Source organism: Ictidomys tridecemlineatus, chromosome 10 (genome assembly GCF_052094955.1).
Source record: "Ictidomys tridecemlineatus isolate mIctTri1 chromosome 10, mIctTri1.hap1, whole genome shotgun sequence".
Classification (NCBI taxonomy): domain Eukaryota; kingdom Metazoa; phylum Chordata; class Mammalia; order Rodentia; family Sciuridae; genus Ictidomys; species Ictidomys tridecemlineatus.
This window is the reverse complement of record NC_135486.1, coordinates 133,752,071-133,772,257: the sequence shown is the minus strand read 5'-3', so window position 1 is coordinate 133,772,257 and position 20,187 is coordinate 133,752,071. Positions and strand designations below refer to the sequence as shown.

At 43.7% G+C, this 20,187-nt stretch overlaps 1 protein-coding gene and 1 long non-coding RNA gene across 5 annotated transcripts in view; one reads left to right on the top strand and one right to left on the bottom strand.

Annotated features, from left to right (window-relative positions):
• The window catches only part of Parn (poly(A)-specific ribonuclease), a 144,965-nt gene that overhangs the window by 24,619 nt on the left and 100,159 nt on the right, over positions 1-20,187 (bottom strand). For all 4 annotated transcript variants that reach the window (XM_040278277.2, XM_040278278.2, XM_078024329.1 and 1 more), the window contains one exon: positions 3,780-3,969. In XM_040278277.2, the coding sequence (XP_040134211.1) occupies positions 3,780-3,969 (190 nt within the window). The remainder of the gene's footprint in view (positions 1-3,779; positions 3,970-20,187) is intronic.
• On the top strand, positions 6,319-7,239 carry LOC144367551 (uncharacterized). The gene is made up of 2 exons (XR_013427047.1): positions 6,319-6,938; positions 7,079-7,239. It is a non-coding gene; the product is annotated as an uncharacterized LOC144367551 (long non-coding RNA).

Below are 20,187 nucleotides of genomic sequence, written 5' to 3'. Positions count from 1 at the left end.
TTCGATCCTCAGCACCACATTAAAAAAAAAAAAATGAATGGAATAAAGGTATTGTGTCCAACTACAACTAAAAAAATAAATATTAAAAAAAAAAGAAAAAGAAAAGCCAATACGAGTTCATCCTTCCTCCACACCCAGCCAGAAATATGGGGCAGAATGGTACTTATTAGTTGTACTATATCTTGACTAAAAATTGGGTTTTATGTGTTAGGGACATTCCATAGTAAGGTCAATTTTCCTGTTTAATCATTCGATTTAATTAGTAACTGCATACGTTAAAATTTTTCATTTTATATTAACCAGACTCTAGTTTTATGCTATTATTTGAATTTCTTAACATACTCTCTTCAGATCTGACTGATCCTTTTGCTCATTATTCAGCTGGCAAAGAGGGAAACAGCTGAATGAGACAGGTTGAGTGGAGGCCATGGTGACTTTTCCCTACTTACACAAACAAGAAGTCCTTCTAACAGGCATGGAAGGTTCTCCCCTCCTCCAGTCTGAAGCCACCTCAGCCCTTTGAAAGATCATCAGACCTAGCCCACGTCCGTGAGGAAGAGCGAAAGGGGGCAGGAAGAGCTGCGTCCAAGGCACCTGGCCCATGGCCGAAGCAAGGCTTCCACATTTCCTGGTCGGCTGAAGAGGGCTGAGGATGCTCCTGAGCCTCCTCAGGGTTCAGCACTGTACTTTCTGACTCAGTGAACCCTACAGACACAGGAGACAGAGCCTCTCCTCTTCTCACAGTGGCTTCTCTGAAACCCGATGGTGGTTCCTACTGCACCCTCCCTCCAGTACTCTGCCACTGCCCTTCCAGGATGCCGAGCCTCAACACCCGCTCCTTGCCCTACCACACTGTTCTCTGAACGGTTCCTCCACTGAAAACCAATCAGCCCACCCACCAAGGACCAAGACTGGGTTCCACCAAGGACGCCAGTGCTGGGCGTACAGAAGGATAACAGTTCAGAATGGCTGGTGCCAGCGTGTGCATCCCAGGCTCCTTTTTCCCTTTTCAAGAGTTTCAAACCAAACAACTTTATATAGGGGGTCTGCGTTACTGGACATCTAAGTCCTCTCCCAAAGACTGAAATTTGGAGGCTTTCTTTACCACAATTTTTTGTTTGTTGGTTTGAATTTTTATAAAACAGCACATAATTTATTAAAATGAGAGATCTCTCAAGCCTGCAGACTTGGGTGTGAACATGCCAGAATCTAAGAGGTATCTGAATACACAGTGTTATGGATCCAAAATGCCTCTGAGTTAGAATCCTAGGTAGCTGGAGCTAAGTTCTTAGCTTCACTGGGACTCCACTTTCTCATATAAATGAGGAGTATTATACCAGCATGGATTTTGCTGAGCTGTTATACAGATAAGATAAAATGGTGAAAAGCATCTAGCACACAGCATGGAAAGAAGAATCTGCCAAGTAAACATGAGTATTCTCTTGCTTTTCATGACAGACTCTGGATATTCTGGAAAGCATGGTGTCTATCAGTGATCTTCACACTGACAGGACATGAGATAAGAAATCTACCAAACTCTGCTATGTCCATACAAAAACATATTGCGTGAAATGAAATAAATAAAAAAGATGAGAAAAGGTGAAAGATTATGATTCGTCTGAACTATAGCACTAGTCATAAGTGATTTTTTCACAAAGTATCTGACTTGTTATTGGGTTAATAGTGCAAAGAATTCAAACAGCCAGACATAGCTGCTGAGTATGTTTTACTGAAGAGGCTAAGGAATGCTAAAGCCCCTCCAAGTAGAGAGAATCAGTTTCCTAGAAGCAGAGACAGAGATTTCCCAGGGTCACGACAGAGAATAGTATGTGTGGGGTGTTCTTAGGTATCCAGCCAATGTGAGGGTGAACATGTCATCACTAAAAACAAGGAAAATTGGTTCCTATAGGGGACGCAGAAATCAAGACAGAGAGGGCAAAATAAGAAGTGGGCATTCCTACAGATGCCTTGTTCAGTAGACCTGTCCCTGGAACTAAGTAATTGTTTTACATAATTACAAAGCAAATTTAAATTCTAAAGTGTAATCCCTGAAAGTAAAAATAAAACAGACCTAAACACTTATTGAGTTTGTAGTCTGACCACAAACAAGTGACATTAAACCATAATTTTTAAATTTTTTTCTTGGCAGTGCTGGGGACCAAACCCAGGGCCTTGTATAGGATGGGCAAGCCCTCTTCCCCTGAGCGACCTGCCAGCCCCAACAGCTGGGTTGGATTCCCAGCACCATAAAAAATAGATCGTCAGGCTGGCATTGTAGCTCAGCACTTGCCTAGTGTGAGGCACTGGGTTCGTTCTCAACACCACATATAAATAAATAAAGGTCCATCAACAACTAAAAAAATATTTTAAAAAAAGATGGTCAACATCATTAGTAAGAGAGAAATGCAAACTAAAACCATAATGGACTTCCATCTCATTTCCTCTAAAATGGCTCAAACAAAAAGGCTGATAGCACTAAATGCTGACAAGGATACAGAGTAACTGGAACTCTAACAACACTGGGGGACTATAAAACACACTTTGTTCTTATGACGTTTAAGGAGCAGCTAAATATGAAACATCCTATAAAATCAACAATTCTACTCCCAGCTATTTACTTGGGAGAAATGAAAACATATAATGACCAATAAATAAATAAATAACATATACACACACACACACACACACACACACACACACACACACACACACATTTTTCTTACAAGTGTTCAGTAGCCTTATTTATAACAGCCCCAAACTAGAAACCATCTAAATGTCTAGAAGAGAACACAGAAAATAAATGCTGTCTATTCATACAACAGAATACTATTCACCAATTTAAAAAAATAACAAACTATCAATATATGCAAGAGCAAGGATGAATTTGAAAACAAATTTTAAAAGCCCAACAATATCATATGATTCTTTTTTTTTCTTTAATTCAAGAATAAGTAAAATTAATCTACAGTCGTATGAATTAAAAAATGGTTACTTAGGGTAGTGGTGATTTGGAATTGTGTGAAAAGGGGCATAAAGAAACTTCTGAAGGAGATGGAAACTTCTGTCTTGTTTTGGTGGTAGTTACATGGGTGTGTACAGCTAACAAACTCTGAACATTTAAGACCTATGTATTTTATTATATCTTCATTATATCTGGATTTTGTAAATTCCTTTTAAAAATCACTTGAAAAGTATGGAGGGCCATCTAAAATATAAACAGTGATTGCTTCTGGGTGTCGGGACTATGGCTTACAACTTACGACTTGCCATAATGAATATGAATGTTCTTCCTGCTTCCTATTTTTCACACTTTCACAAAGATAGCAAATGTTGCCAGCGTTTTTCCTCTGGGAGTAGGATTGTGGTGATTAAGGAGTGTGTGTCACACACGCAGGTGGGATCTGGAAAGACCTCAGAAGCACAGGCAGAGCAACATGGCGCCCCAGGAGGAGGAAGAGACTGGATGAGAAGAGCTCAGGTCTAATCCTGGTCTCTCACTTTATTGGTAGGAAAGTCACTGAGCCACATTTTCCTTACCCCTAAAATGGGAAAAAGACACATACTGCCTGCTTTGTGAGGGTCAGCCATAATAGCCATGGCCTACAAGTTGTTCTCTCAAATCTAAGGAATTAAGGTAGTAGTCACTTCTGACACTATGTGATAAGAGGGGGCAGGGGACCACTCTCAAAGTCAGATTTCTTATTTATAACCCTAAAGGATGCACAAGAAGAGATACTGCTGGACGATTCAGCCTAAGCAGCCCAAGCAGGCACACTCACCTGTTGGGGTGGTAATAGTGGCTCTGCAGCGGGTGGGACAAACCCTGAGTGCTCAGCCGCTTTCTCTCCACCTCCTTCCAACCATCCTCTGTCCACTTTCTCTTGTTCTGCTTCTCGTCCTGTTTTTTCCCCACATAGTCAGCATAGGTCTGGATCCGATAGCTTTCTGCATATTTGCTGGTATTGACAGCTAAAAGAAAAGGAAATCTTTATAAGATGAGGTTGTCACATAGGAAAGGTGGCCTGAGGTGACCAAAGGAGCCTTGAGCTCATGTCTGAACTCTGACCTTGCTCACTTAGAATACATGTGACCTTGGGTATGTCCTGAAAACCCTTCTAATCTGAGCTTCTGGAGAAAAGGAAGAGTCCTTGTTTCCCAACCTCCCTCACAGTATGAAGGTGATTCACACAATGCAAAGACCTGGAATGACATAAACAGAACACTAACTTTCCAAATATTTGCAGCTAGCATGACCCCCTGGAAATTATTCATATTCAGAGTTAAGAAAATAAAAATAAACAAAACCACTAGGTGAAAACTGTAAGTCCTCACTATTTTGTTAAAAACAGACACGATGAAAAAAGCTACACAGACTACAGTGGTGACCACTGGGTCAAATATGGTCAAATACGTGCCCTGTGATTTGCATATCTTGTGGATTACTGTCAGAGAGGAATCATTCTTACTGATTAGAAAGTAGTGTCATAAAGGTCAGAGATCTGCTGTAGGCCACAGCCTGGGGAAAAGGCACTGCCAGGACACAAAACCAAGTTTCTCCACTCCTGTTGCTAGGGGTCCTTCTTGCTGCTCTGCATCTCACTTTGGACTCTGCAAATTCCAGATGCCTCCACAGTGCTCTTAAAGTCCACCCCCTCTCTGGACTGTGCCTCTGGCTAGCAGGAGAACTTGCAAGCCAGAGCTGATGCCCCTCTGAATGTAAATGCTTCAGACATTTATTGTTTTCACAGTGTTGCAGAAGGAACCCAAGCTTTGTGCAGGCTAGGCAAGTGTTCTACTACTGGGTCACACTCCCAGCCCAGGCCAGGTCAGTGTGTTCTAATCCCATGCTGACCCCTCCTCTGAGGCTGGTGGACAGAACACATTGTAGTGTTGGAGTGAGAACTGGTGGCAGGCCCATGGGTGGACAGGCACCTGTGTCTGTGTGCTGGTACTGGCTCTGGCTCATGTGTTTTGGGCACGTCTCTCCTGGCCACTATCACTTTATTCCCCAGGCTTAGTGAGATGCTAAGGGCCTGGCCATGCTGACAGTGGCAGTCACTGTCAGTGGGAATCTGCACACCAGCACCTACAAAGCTTTTGGTGCACAGTGGGTCTCAATAAATGTTACCTGAATGAACGCAGGTATCAGGCAGACTCTGAGCATATTAGAAATGGACAAGAGACTCCAGTGTGCTGGGGACCTTAAATCCAAGGGAAGGACAGATATTGGAACCTGTCCAACACATGATACTTTTTCATCTTCCACTGGACCAGATATGACTAAAACTTCCAAGCACCATGGTGGTTTGCGAACTGCCATGCCCCAAATATTTAGCCATCTAAACAAAGACGGGTGAGTGTGTGTGTGTGTGTGTGTGTGTGTGTTACTTCTTTAAAACAAATTTTCACTAAGTCTGCTGTACTTTTCAAATATTTACTAAAACAAAGGACTCCTCAACTAAAATTGAGAGCAATTTCCTTGTGCTTAGAGTAAAGTCTAACAAGGTTGCAACCCCTGGCCTGCTGGTGCCAGAGCAGCTGAGACGGAGGCTGTCCCCCTGCCCAGGCCTGTGCAGCACAGACTAACCAAATCTTCTTGCCTTCTGTCTCACTTTGCACCTCTTCTCCTTTATTTTAAGTCTTCCTTTCTCCAGAGCTTCTCAAACATGAATTTTTTAAACAAAAAATTTTCTTCTATCTTCCTTCAAACCTGGCTTTGATTAAAACCTATTTTCCTACCAATTAGACTCTGAGATCTGTGAAGCAAGGTGCAGAGCAGCCTGCCTTCTCCCTGGCCAATATTAGTGCTGCCCCGAAACAGAGCTACAGTTAAAGATGAAACAGGAAAGACTCCTCGAGGTACTAGGGAGAGCTCATGCTATGCAGAGTCTCCCACAGCAGAGAGCCTGAGCTTGTGCTTGGAATAACACGCCCTTCCACACAAGGGGGCGAAATGGTGAAGGCAGCCAGATCCAGAAGTGAGCAACTCACTGAAACAGTGAGACCCTGGGGTCCCCTCAAGTCCCACCATCACTCTGACAGTTTGCACCAACTGCTGGCAAAGGAGTCTCCTACATTTTCCTCTTAAATCTCCTTCTGGGATCTGAGAGGACTATCCTGAAGCACACCCCCAAAGGATGGCACTTGTAATGATCCTTGTAAAAACCTCAAGTTTCATTTGGATTATCAAGTAAAAGAGGGGCTTGGGTCAACATTCCCAGGACAGCAAAGGTGATGACAGGTCAGAAAGGAGCCATGATGATCCCCTCCATGGTATCCGACTGTTTCTAATCACTCTGCTCCCAGCCCCAGGGACGAAAGCCACAAACAACTCACCAATGTGGTGAGGGAATTTATCTGAGAACATTTGGAAAAAGGATCACTTAAAAGGGGAAACAAATAACAATCCACTTTTCACTGCTGGCCTTCACATGGCAATAATTTACCAGCATTCCTTCAAGTCCCAGCAGCTTTGCAGCTCACAGCCTTTAATCTAGAAGCCAAGCTCTGGCTCAAAGCCACGCCTGTAATGGATGAATCAGCAAAATGAATTGGCCGTCAACTGTGTCCTCCAGCGGGTCCAGCTTGCCTGTTAGAAGCAGCATGAAGCAGGCTGCTCTGTAACTCTAACCTTCTCCAAATTCGTCAGGGAAATGATTCAAGGCCTCCTGTGGATCTTGCCACTTTGTCAAAGCCACTGGGGACCCAAACACATTGGGAATCCACCCTGTTTCCTTGTGGACGAGCAAGGCAGCTCCTTTCACATAAGGACCCTGCCCACTCCCAGCTCCACTCGCCTGGGCCACTGTCTCTTGACAATCTGAACATAGCATGGCATTCAATCTTCAGGAAAGCCCAACCCCAAGGGAGGAATGCTCCAGTGGCCACACAAGAAAGAGACTGAGCACCAGAGAAGCTAAACAGCTGGCTGAGGCCTTGTAAGTAAGCAGGGAAGCTGGTTTAGTGCCAACACGTGAGAAATATGTAGATGTAGATATAGACATGGATATTTTGAAAAACATCAAAATACTGCCATGTATCTGTCTGCTGGGTATTTAACAGTAATTTGTTTCTTGAGGTTCATGACTGTCATATAAAATGCTTCCTGGGCTGGGGATGTGGCTCAAGCGGTGGCGCGTTCTCCTGGCACGCGTGCGGCCCGGGTTCGATCCTCACCACCACATACAAACAAAGATGTTGTGTCCGCTGAAGACTGAAGAATAAATATTAAGGATTGTCTCTCTCTCTCTCTGTCTCTCTTTAAAAAAAAAAAATGCTTCCTGTATTAGGAATTTTATTTTTTGTTTTTTTAAAACTTTTTTTTTTTTTAGTTGTAGATGGACGGGATATCTTTGTTTTATTTATTTATTTTTTTTGGTGGTGCTGAGGATTGAACCCAGTGCCTCATGCATATGAGGCAAGCACTCAACCACTGAGCTACAACCCCAGCGCCTATATTCAGAATTTTAAAGAATTACTTCAAGTGTTTAGGGTTTTTTGTTTGTTTGTTTCTGTTTTTTTTTTTTTAATAAAGAACTGTTTTATAAAGTCTTTCCAGCTAGGTTCACAGATGCATCATGTTAATGGACAGAAAGACTTAACATAGTCTGCAATGGTTCTACAGATTTAGTGCAACTCTGGCAAAATATGACAACATTTTTGTGGAAATGAAAAATAAAAATTAAGATAAAAAAATCTCAACAGGAAAGAGCCACAGTTGTGAGGAACTTAAATTAGGACAGGGGAAGAAAGCCAACCTCAAACACTATTTGGGGAGGTGATAAAAGAGTTTACATCTTGATTGTGGTGGTGGTTACATTGCTGTGCATATTTGTTAAAACACTGAGCTATACAAATACAGTTATTTTATTACATGCAAATTATAACTCAACTATTCTGAGGAACCTGAAAGATGGATTCTAAAATTTAAATGGAAGAACAAAGGGGCCAAAAATAGCCAAGAAATTTCTGGAGAATAGGAAGGAACCTTTCTTACCAAATCAGACAGCTCACTGTGAAGCTGCAGTAATTAAGACAGTGTAGTAAGAGGACAGAGATAAGCAAACTGGTCAGCAGCATTGAAGTAAGAGCCTAGAAATTGAATTATACATCTGTGAAACTTTGATTTTTAACAGAACAGCCTAGAAAAATGAAGAGCTGGAAAAATTGTTTATCCATAGGAAAAAAAAATGAAATTGGATTCTTAGTCATACCAGGCCAAAAATCCACTCCAGATGGACGAAGAACTTAAATGTCAAAAGCAAACTTTGAAACTTAAAAAGAAAACGTAAGTGAATATCTTTCCGAATTTGAAGTTGGGAAGAATTTATAAAGATACAAAAAGGTTAAGCATAAAAGAAAAGATCAGGAAGCTTGGTTATATTAATATTAAAACTCCGGTCCATCAGAAGACATTTTAAAGAGAGTGAATTTACAAACTGGGAGAAGATATTAGCACGACATTCATCTGACAAAGATCAGCAGCAGAATACATTTTCTACAAATAAGTAAGGAAACAACAAAAAATGGGTAAAAGACATACAAAGTATGCATCTTCACCAAGGAAGCATGAAAAGCCAAGAAATATGGCAAGATGCTCAACCTCAGGTACTAGCAAATTAGGAGCACAACAAACTAACATTTTATTCCTATTGCATTGGCAAAAATTTAGAAGACTGATAAATACCATCCACTGGGATGTGGAAAACAATCTAGTGTTCTCACCTGAAGTTGAGCATTACACACTCCATCCATGACTCAGCAGGTCCACACATCTAGATCACACCAACATACGAGTGTAATGAGAAATACAGGAGTTTTCAAAACAGTACTGATTATCACAGCCAAAAGTGAGGAAGGGATAGAGGGAGGAAGCAATCCAGGTCCTCCTCAACAGGGGCACAGATATGCTGCAGATAGTTCACACAACAGAGCACCATACAGGATAAAATAAAAATGAGTGACAACTGTGTACAATAAAATGCATGGAACTCAGTGATGTGATGATGGGTGAGAAGTGCAAATTCCAGGAGTCCCTTTCTTAAAAAAATCAAGTTCAAAAACAAATACAAATATGGACATACTACATATTGGGGGAAGTGGGGGAGGGATAGCAAATATGAATGATGGGCACAAATTTTAGAAGAGGGGCTGCCCCTGGCGGCAGCAGAATGGCATAGGGATAAGCCATGCTTTCGTTTTTTGGGGAGGGGTGGTTTCACAGATGTCCATTACATTTTGTTTTGTTTATCTTTATTGTATTTTATGTGGCACTGAGGATGGAACCCAGTGCTTCATGCATGCTAGGTGAGCATTCTACCACTGAGCCACAACTCTAGCCCTCCATTATGTTTTAAGCAAACAGCATGTCTAGGTTTGCCATTGCCTACCAGGTCCAGCTACTAAGGACCATTTCCAATTCAGACTAAGCTAGAAGGTCTCGTTAAGACCAGCCAAGTTACTCCTGTTTCAACGACTCTAAGGTTCCACAAGCAGAGCCCCTGAATGCCACATGGGTGTAAGCGGGTACAGTTGTGAACATGCCATGGTCCTCCTCGGCTGCTAAGGGCAGTTTTTTGCAGTCTCGTTCTCAGACTGCTGGAGTCAGTGCATCACTGGGGTAGGTGGGGAGACACTAGGAACCACAGAGGCAATTACTCATCATTAGTCCTGGATTTTGTTGCAATGGTTAAATTCAGCCAATATCAAGTTCTGCCTAAGGGAACAGCCTCTGTTCTTATTAATACAGTGGTTTCCAGAAAGAGAGGTATGTATTAGACACTTACTCTGCCAACCACAGAAAATCCAAGAAGCATTACCTTGACTTTACAGATAAGGAAACTGAGGCAAGAAGTGCCTATGCCAAGTTCCCGACGATTATAAGTGTTCAGTCAGGTGCAGTGGTGCATGCCTATAATCCCAACTTGGAAGGGTGAGGCAGGTAGGTCAAAAGTTCAAGATCAGCCCTGGCAAGTTAGGGACACTCTGTCCCAAAAATAAAATAAGAAGGGCTGGGGATGTAGCTCAGAGGTAGAGGGCCCCTGGATTCAATCCCCAGTACCTGCCTCCCTCTCCCCAAAAAAGATTACAAGTGTTTAGGCTGGGATCCAGGCCAAATCCTACAACCTCTTCAAGACACCACACAGCCTGGCAGAATCTCTGATGGCAGCACTGGAGGTGACACAAACATACATCTGTCTGCGGGAGCATCAGAAAGTCTGTCCATCTCTCCACACGAGTTATGTGTAAACACCAGCAGGAGTGTGTGCTGACCACCCCCAGGGTGACTGACATGTGCAGAACCAAGCCCAACTACCCTTTGCCAGAGTCTGTCAAGGTGGACAGGGCCAGCTCCTGATGCCTGCACCTCAATCTCTCACTCTCCTAAGCTACCTGCCTGGGCCACACCACATCTGGCTGTCGTTCTGGTTTGTACCTCATCCCTGAGAGAAACCCAGTATTGAGTGTGTGTGTATTTGCTTACTTAAATATATCAAACACAAAAGTTTTCTCATATCCCATACAATTCTGATTGGGTTAGGGTTTACAACACGTTAGGTGCTTCTTAACTTAAACATGCAAGAGAATAGAGGGCTTTACCACAAATTCTGTTGATTTTTTACAACTTTAAAACTTTTTTTTTTTTAAATCGAGTCAGGAAAGACTTCCCAGAGGACACTGCTTGAATTGACTTTAAATCTTTTTTTTTTTTTTAGAGAGAGAATTTTTTAATATTTATTTTTTATTAGGTGATCAATGATGAATGTTCAAATTGTTTAAACAGGCGCTTCCCACACTGCCATAGAAGCTCCTCTGTCCAATTATTTGTGTTTGTTTTAACGACAGCAACTGGAAGAGTTTTCAAAATAAAATCTACCTTCATCTCTGTAACAACAGACATATGGTTGCATTAAACTTGAATAAGAAGCTGGTATATTAAAAAATATATTTATTTTTTAGTTTTCGGCAGACACAACATCTTTGTATGTAGTGTTAAGGATCGAACCCGGGCTGCACGTATGCCAGGCGAGCGCGCTACCACTTGAGCCACATCCCCAGCCCAACTTTAAAACTTTTAAAGAAAGGAGTTAAAAACAAAGCAATGCAAAAACACCCAATCCTGTTGGTCACGATGGATATTTTCCTGACTTGAGAGGGATGTTATTCCCCATCAACCCATCCAAGTACTAGGCAGACACTCAGTGCCTGCAACAATCAGATCTTCCAGACACATGGTACAGACATTTCCAAGGTACTCAAACAGGTCAAGGAGGACAGATCACCCAGAAAGGGGCAGCCTTCCATCCAACCCTCTGCTGCCAGGAGGCATCCTCCTCAGTGACATCTGCAAGAGTGTTCCAGGTGAAGTGCTAGTCCTGGCCCAATGCACAGGGCCTTTGACAATCTTGCGTACCTCCCTTCTGTCTTCCCAGGTCAGTTTGTCTGTCTCCCCAGAAGAGCCAGCAGTTCTGTGAGGGAAGGGTCAGGCTTGCTCCTGCTGCAGCACGTGGGATCTACCCTGCCATTTTGGCAAGAACTCAGTATATGGGGATGGGAGGAGTGGAGGGAAGAAGCACAGTTGTTATGTCTGTTGAGAAACTAGAACAAGTATCTGCTAGGATTTCATCTAGAAACTCCATGCTGGAGCCTGGTGTGTGAATAGAGACTGGACTGGAACAAGAGGCGCTGGTTCTAAACAGGGGCTTCCCTTGGGCAGTAACCATCGGAGTGGATCGCCACACCTGAGCTGCGAAGCAACATGGAGAAGAGACAGACCACTGCCACTCAAGACAGCACAGGTCCGTGAGGCTGCACTGGCCTGTGAGGCTGCACTGGCCTCAGCCACATGGTTTGGACTTAGGGCTTGTGATTCCTCGTTCCTGATTCTTCCTTTCATATTTTTCACATTGTGGGTGTTTCTCCACAAAGAATTTTTTTTTTTTTAAAATACTGAGGCTAAAAGAGTGAAAACTAAGGCAATGAAAGCAATCCAAGCAGGAAGGGACCAGGTTCATTCCTTTACTCTGCGCTCTCAGGTGCCACAGGAGCTCAACAGACAGGAGGCCCCTGAAGGAAAGAAGTGAGAGGCAGGCAACAGGCTTGGCAATCAGAACAAGAGCAGTGAACAGCGTTCACAGCCTCGGCCACGCACACACCCCACTCACGGGGCCCCACCATTGCCACGGCCAATTCAGGGAAGAGCTGAGAGAAATCACACTGGCGGTCGGTCCAAAGAGCCAGGCAAAGGTGTGACCTGGTTCTGCCACTTTCGACAAGTCACGCCTTGCCTTGCCTCTGCTCTCTCCACGTCACCCCTCTCAACTAAGTATCAACAGGCCACTATTCCCACGTCTTACCTCATCTTACAAGTCTCTAATGAAGGCCAAGGACATGGCAGAGAAAATAGTCCTTTCATAGTGGACAAAGGCTGGCATGAGGATAACGGAGAAGCATAATTACTTAAATCCTACCAAAGGGAGGTCAGAAAGTCAAATGGGGATCCACAGGTGCTGAGGCTGCCTTCGCCAGGGTGCCCACCCTGCCCCATCTTAGCTTGTGTGACATGTCTGCCTGGCCCTCTGTTTCTTAATCCACTAAATGGGCATCTCTACCTACTTTATCAAGTTGGGACAAAGGAGATGCTTAACTAATGATGTGACTGCTCTTAAACCATGAGTACACATGTCCAGCAAAGCCAGATAGCCACAGACGTGCTGACTCCATACACTGCCACGTGACAAAAATGGGGTGCCTGGCGGACCTTGGGCCTGCCTCACTCATGGAAATACCCCTATCATTTAGGATTTGAATGTAATCTAGAAGTCTGGACAAGTATAAAATGAAAAATGAAGTATAATTTTTAAAATTTTTACTCAGACTAAAATAGCCAATTGATTTATCCTGACACCTCCTGACACCTCCCCTCCTGACACTACCACCGTCTGCTTTTGAAACATTAATCTCATTCATTCAACAAACCCTGGCTCTGGGTTCTGTGCTGGGTCCTGGGTGTGGCAGGACAGAAGAGCTATTCCCTGCCTTTAAGAAGCCCACTATGGCTATGGAGGAGGTGAGGGGAAAAGGCAAGGCTGTGGGGAGCACCGTGGGCAAGAGTCAGGGCGAGAAGTGTGGTCCTGACATGGGCAGGGCAGGAGGAGAGTACCCATAAACAGTGAAGGGCTGACAGGGAGCCGGCCCTGGCCACTGCCTCAGCATTTAATGAATGATGTCATTAAGGAGCACAGTTGAATTAACCAGCCTGGTGTTTTCCTTTTTCATTTCATGGCATGGTTACAAGCTGAAAAGTCAATTAAAAATAAATACTCCCAATATTAAGTACTTACTATATGTTAAGAACTATCCTAACTGCGTTACAAATAAATATGTTCAATTCTCACTTGTTCACTTATCCATCTATCCACTCACTCGTGAACAAACAGACCATCTTCTGGATCTACACAATGGGGCTCAGTCCTGTGCTCCCCGGGAGGGAGGCAGAGAGGGAGGGAAGGTGCCAGCAGCAGGAGCTGAGGGGGAAGCAGCTGTGCTGGAGTGTCTCCTGGGGAACTGATCAAGCCCAGACACAAGGACAGCTTCCCTAAGGAAAGACACTAAGGTTTTTGTTAGGACTTGGGAGTTGGGAGAACAGCACTATAGAAAACACTGAAGGTGAAGAGTTGTGTTCCAGGTCCAAGGAATATGAAGTGAGCAGCCTGAGGGAGGCCACACAGTCAGGACCCAAGAACCAAATGACCATGATGGCCACCCCAGAGAGGAAGCAGAAAAGCCTGAGGTACGGGGGAGAGACGGGCTGAGGGCACTATGCCAAATGCAGTGCCTGTCTCCCAAGGATTCATCAGGAGGCATTCATGATCAGATGCCCTCCTGACTACGATCTGGGGAGATAGCAGGAAGTCAGTGCAATAAATAAGCTGAGAAAGTTGGTGGCTCCTATCAGATGAAAGAGGTGGGGAGGTGAAGAAAAAGTCAGAAGGGAGGACAGTCCTTGGAGTCCCAGCCTGGGTTATACCCTTTAGGGCCTGGAGACATGAGAGTGGGGCACACTTAGGAATGGGGAAGGTAGATGGTGGCTCTGAGGTACTAGGAAACATCCAGAAGAAATGTGGGGTGGATAGAGAGGATCTTTGGAAATCACTGATGTGTGACGGGGGTTGAGCCCTGAGAAAAGGCAGAATTGAGAATGAAGAATGCACAGAACAAGAATTCTTCAGACTGAACTCTGGAGTCACCAACATCAAACTATCACGCTGATGGGAGGAGCATGCGTGGGGGCCTGGGAAGTATGGCCTGAAAGATGGGACATAAAACTAGGAAAGCAGGTGTCACGGAAGCCCAGAAAACACTGCTTCAGGAAGGTCAGTGGAGCAAGCAAGCGGGTGAGACGGGGAGGCTATGTGCAGGGGGCCACTGGAGGCCAGGGGAGGAACCAGCTCAGGGACGTGGGGACACCACAGCTAGGACCCAGTGCGCAGCCAGAGAGAGGGTGGTGACCACCAAGAAGCCTCAGGAGAGGAGGCAAGCTGGGATGTGGGAGGTCTTCTGAGGGGAAGTGTGGCAGGTTGTCAGGCTGCTGGAAGAAGCCAAAGCCTGTGCAGGGGAGGGCCAGCGCAGGCCTCTGGAGGAGGTGGCCCAGCTCACAGGAGGGAGGGAGCAGAAAGGAGCACCCAGGTGTGGCTGCTGGGACAGGACGCTGCACCAAAGCTGGCTGCCCCCTGGGTGGAAGGGCTAGGTCTTCCCAAGAGCACGGGGCTGAAACCTGGGAGAACAAGAGGGGCAGAAAAGGCCGTGGAGCTAGTAACTACTTAGACATGATCTTCAGTTGGTGGCAAGCAACCTGCCTGATGCTGCTTCTCCTCAAAGCAGTCACCACAAGGTCACAAGTCTATTTCCACAGACGAGAAGAGAGAGGCTGAATAACCTGCCAAAAGCCTCAACAGCTCTCGGCAGGGCTGGGGTTTGAGTTTTGACCCTGCTTTTGATGACAACTTTAATGGATCCTCTAGGCAGTGAATGCAGCAGCTGCTCTAAAATGCAGTCAAGCAAAAGGAGTCTCACTGCTGGCACAGCTTCTCACGAGGGGGACAGCAGCACAGAGGTGGTAAGAAGGAAGTTTAATATGGAATCATGTAGAGACGATGAAGTTCAGGAAAAAGTTTTAACTACTACTACTTAAAAAAAAAAGAAAAGAAAAAAGCCTTTGTTTTTTTTAGACAAACACACAACTTGAAATAAAGGTTGGGAAGCAATTCCACACTTAACAGTCTTGAGGGACGTAACAGACAGCTGAGAGACCTCAGCAATTTACAACGCTCTTCACACTTCATGGGGGGAAATTAAGATTGATGTCTCAACTGCACAGGAATAATGTAGGGTAAAATCAAAGATCTCCTAGATCATGTGAAATGGCACATTCTAAACGTCAAGAACACTGAATAAATTCTACTCTGAATCAATTCCACTCCTGGGAAGACTAACTAGTTCATGTTTTAGTTATACTGTTTTATAGCAATAACTTTAAGGACTGCTTATATACATACCATCTAGGAGTAAAAACAGGCAATGATTATGGTTTCTAGGGAGGTCACTGTGTACCAGGTGCACGAAAGCTCTAATTCTAATGCATCATCCTATAATCACCTGTTATATTGATTTTAATATATTCTCTTTCATCTCTAATCCTACCTCAACAAGGCAGCCCTATTTTGAATATGACAGAACAGAGTCTCAAACAGGTTAAGCAACCTGCCTGATGCCACAGTGCAACAGTATGGTAAATGGCTGGCATTTAACCCAAGGCTGACACAGTCTTTTTTTGCTTCATCTGAGTAGAACACGGGATGGGTTTTAAACTGCAACAGTATCACTAAACAATCCCTCCCACAGGAATCTACCTGACAAGTTTTCAATTCTGCAGCTCCTCCCTCCTCTTTTCAATGCTGGTAGTACCAACACTGGTGCCCTGACCCACTAATGGGCCCTGACCATTTGAAATATGCCACGCACAGCTCACTGACACCATTCTATGCCACTTTGTGTTCTAAAAGGTTAATCAACACAAGAAATTTTAGGACACAACCTATTCAGCACCTGTGTGTAGCTGAACTGCTGGCTGTTGGCCATGACTGGGGCCACAGTTGGATTTGATAGGGTCCTTTGGTCAAATAGTTCTTGCCAACAATGCTTCTGTTTCAGATGTCAGATAGAAGCAGACACCAAGTAAAAGAACCTCCCATGTGCAATCAGACTGCACTCCTGGACCACTTAACCCTGGTCACTTGTTGAGCTACTTATGAAGCATTTCACCCACCACAGTATTAGTGATATGATGATAAAGCCATAAGACAACCATCTTTTTCCACTTCCCATAAAGATGTGTGCAAAAGGCCTGACTGAGCACACATGTTTACAGTTTAAAGGTTTTTCAATAGCTGAATAGCTAGAATAATGTCTGTTTATAAGCTAACAGAGACATATTAAATACCTCTCTGTGAGTGTTTTAAAGTGAGTATCATTTGCTATAAGAATTTACCTCAACCTTATGGCTCAGCTTAGTCATCATTCAGGAGGAAGAGCCGGAACTGGAGAGAGAACAAGAATGACAGGTCCTTATCCGCCAAGTAGGGCTAAGCAAGCTCACCTGTAAGGTGAGTAACTGTCCCAGGAAGAAAGGTAGCAGCCACCAAAAGTAGTGCTCCCCACCTATTAAGGAAGGAGTCCTAGAAATTCCATAGAAATTGAAAATGGGACAACTCTAAGGTTCTTCCTCTCCAATCAGTGCTCCCTGGCTGGCTCCAGTCCTTCTAAGAAAAAGAGCCCTCTCCTTAGGCCTTCCTCTCCTCTTCTCCCTGCCCTCCATCCCCGCCCTGCAATCCAGCTGCAGACGCAAAATAGTCTGGTACAAGGGGGAATGACATCTATTCTTCAGATGGCAGGTTGCCCCAGGACAGTGACATAGGCTTAATATAAATGCACTATCTGATTTCAGAAGTCTACAATCATACTGCTGCAAAAGATAAATAAAAAAAGACTGAGGAAAGTGGTTTTACTTTCTACATTAATTTTATTCATTGCCCTTTAATGAGATAATAAGCCCGAAAACTATTCTGCTTCACTGGAGGGTTCTGACTGTACATTACACACTAAGGATTGCCAAATGTACCCCAAAGTTGGAATGAAACAGAGTAAGAATTATTTTGGTGTTAAGGTCCTCACCTGGGGCTGGGGTGGTGGCTTAGTGGTAGTGCGCTCCCCTAGCATGTATGAGGCACTGGGTTCAATCCTCAGCACCATATAAAAGCAAACTAATGTACCCACCTAAAACTAAAGATACATAGTAAATAAATATTAAAAAAAAAAAAGTTCCCACCTGTCTCGGCACTTAACACAATGGTTCTATACTCATATCTATTTTTTTCCTTTTCAACTTCCAAATCACTTCCTCCAGTGCTTTCTGATTTTAGGAAGAGAAATCTACCTCTTAGTTTTCTTCTTCCTTAAGAATGTTCCAGCTACGGTTGTTGTTGCTACCCCATCAGATCCACAGGCAGCTCTCAGGTCTGGACTAGGGCATATTAAGCTGCCATAATGACAAGAACCATACAGAGTAACATTTCTCTTGAGTCAAATACATTTCGACACAGAGAGCAGGAGAAGGGAGAAAAGAAAGAGAGAGGAGGGAGGGAGGGACAGAGAGGAAGGGGCAGCTTTCCCTTGGATGAGTGCTGCAAAAAGGGAGCAGCTCCCCAAATCCAGAGAAGTAACCCGTTTTTCACCACTCCTACACACTAAAAGGTTCTCTGAAATTCTCTGCCAACAGGAGAAGAAGATTTTTTTTTTAAAGTGGCACTGGGGGCTGGAGTACTTACTGCTTAGTGGTAGAGCATGTGCTTAGCTGGCAAGAGCCCAGGGTTCCATGCCCAGCAGCACACACTGTGCTACTGTCACCGTACAGCTTTCCTGTCTGGAGCTGTTAGTATCTCTAAACTGTTCTAAATATTCATTTTGTTTTCTACATCCTATGGAAAAATTAATGCAGATTTTTTTTGTTTATTTGGACACCCAATGCAAAATCAACTGACTGAATAAAAGAGTCAACTCTAACATTTATTTATTTATTTTTGTAGTACTGGGGGTTGAACTCAGGGCCTCACACATGCTAGGCAAGCACTATGCCACTGAACTACATCGCCAGCTCTGAGCCTAATATTTACATGTAAAAAATTAATAAATGTGATACCAATACTTAAAAATATTTTTGAAAAAATTTTAACATTGTATCTTAAAATTCTCAATGACCCAAGGACTTCCTACAATGTCAAAATATTTAACACAAATTAGGAAATTGAAAAACAATTTCTGAAAGTCATGTATATGCAAAGTAGAACACAGAATGCCTCTTTTTTTTTTTTTTGTACTGGAGATTGAACTCAGGGGCGCATACACTACCACTGAGCTACATCCACAGCCTTATTTTGTATTTTATTTAGAGACAGGGACTCACTGAGTTGCTTAGGGCCTTGCTTTTGCTGAGGCTGGCTTTGAACTTGCAATTCTCCTGCCTAAGCCTCCTGAGCAGCTTGTATGACAGGTGTGCACCACAAGACCTGGCCAGAATGTTTTCTGATTGATAATGGAGTACTTGCGGATCTTAAAAAAAGTACTCTCTTCTTTTTTCTATTAAAAAAAAAAAAAGTGAGATCCTTTAAATTCTCATTCTAAAGCTCCACAGCTAATCCCTCAAATATAAAAGTCTCACCTTGAACCATGCTTAAAGATGAATTTATTTGCACTGTCTTTGCATGGTATTATGTTGTGATTTTAATAAAAAACAAAAGCTATGTTATAGCAACTTCTACAGGCCCCAGGTATAAAGCTCCACAAACTATTTCCAGTGATCTCTAGCAGGGGACTTCACCAATAGGAAAAGAATATTCTTGACTTGCTTCTAAGGCTACATTTAGAGCCAAACCAAACCAGAATCGAGAAGGTATACAGCTAGTATCCTTCAGCTAAAATATACTCAATGGAATGGTATACAGATCTGAATTACAAATAAAATAATTTTGACTAATGAATCTGATAATGAAAGTCAACTGCCTAGCTTCCAACTCTAAATCATACATAAATGAAAACAGAAGAAACAGCAAATGTCCAAGTGCAGACAGGTGCATAAAAAAAAAAAAAGAAAAAGAAAGTCAGCTTGCAAAGCCAGTTTATGTCCCACTCCACCGTAGTGTGTCCAGCCAACAGCTGATAGAGGGCTTTTGAAAAAAGGGGGCAGAAAACCTGCCACCTCTGATTGTCAGGCTATGTCCCATCATTTGGGCAAAGCAATCCTGGTGAGACTCCTGCATGGGCAGCTTGCTGGACTCTGCTGTCACCCCTCCTGAGCTCACAGCTGGCCTCCTCCATGCACTCTCAGGGAAAGCACATATTAGGATGCTGCTACCTAAATGCAGCCTGAAAGTCCAAAAGGCACAGAGTTACTGGCTGGGCCTGTGCTGTCAATTCAAGCCAGAAGGCAGCTGCGATTCACTGCTACTTCCAAAAAGAACACAGACAGACTCTGCTCAGCTCTCAGAAGATTTAACTATATGCTATTTGGATTATTTAAAAAAAAAAAAAAAGTTCACAAGGCTCTTGCCGCAGTCTGGCTGGGCACAAAATAACCGAGGCACCACAAAAACTTGTAGATTCCAACAGCAACTCTTTATTCCCGAACTCTCACCGGCACTCTACATGCACGTTCTGGGGAAAATACACTCCCTCCACTAGGCTCTGCATACCAAATACTCTCAGAATCCCGACAGAACTCCAAGGGAACTCAAGGAGTGGGTGCCTGAGGCAGCAGGATACGCCCTATTCCCAGCAGGATCTACCCTAAACCGGGAACCACCCTAATCCAGCAGGATCCACCCTAAACCCGGAGCTGCCCTAATCCTTGAGCAAGGTCACCTTTCAAACCCAAACTCTCAAACATTCATGCAATGTCACTGCAAATGACCTGGGTCCAAGGCAAGCCCATTTCCACAATGGAGAGAGTCCTCCCTCTAAGCAATATTGGGTAGGCTGACAAGGAAATTGCCATGCGTCATTCCTACTTGGCTATGGCTCTCAGCAGGCTCTAGGTTCAATCCTCAGCACAACCAAAAAAAAAAAAAAAAAAGT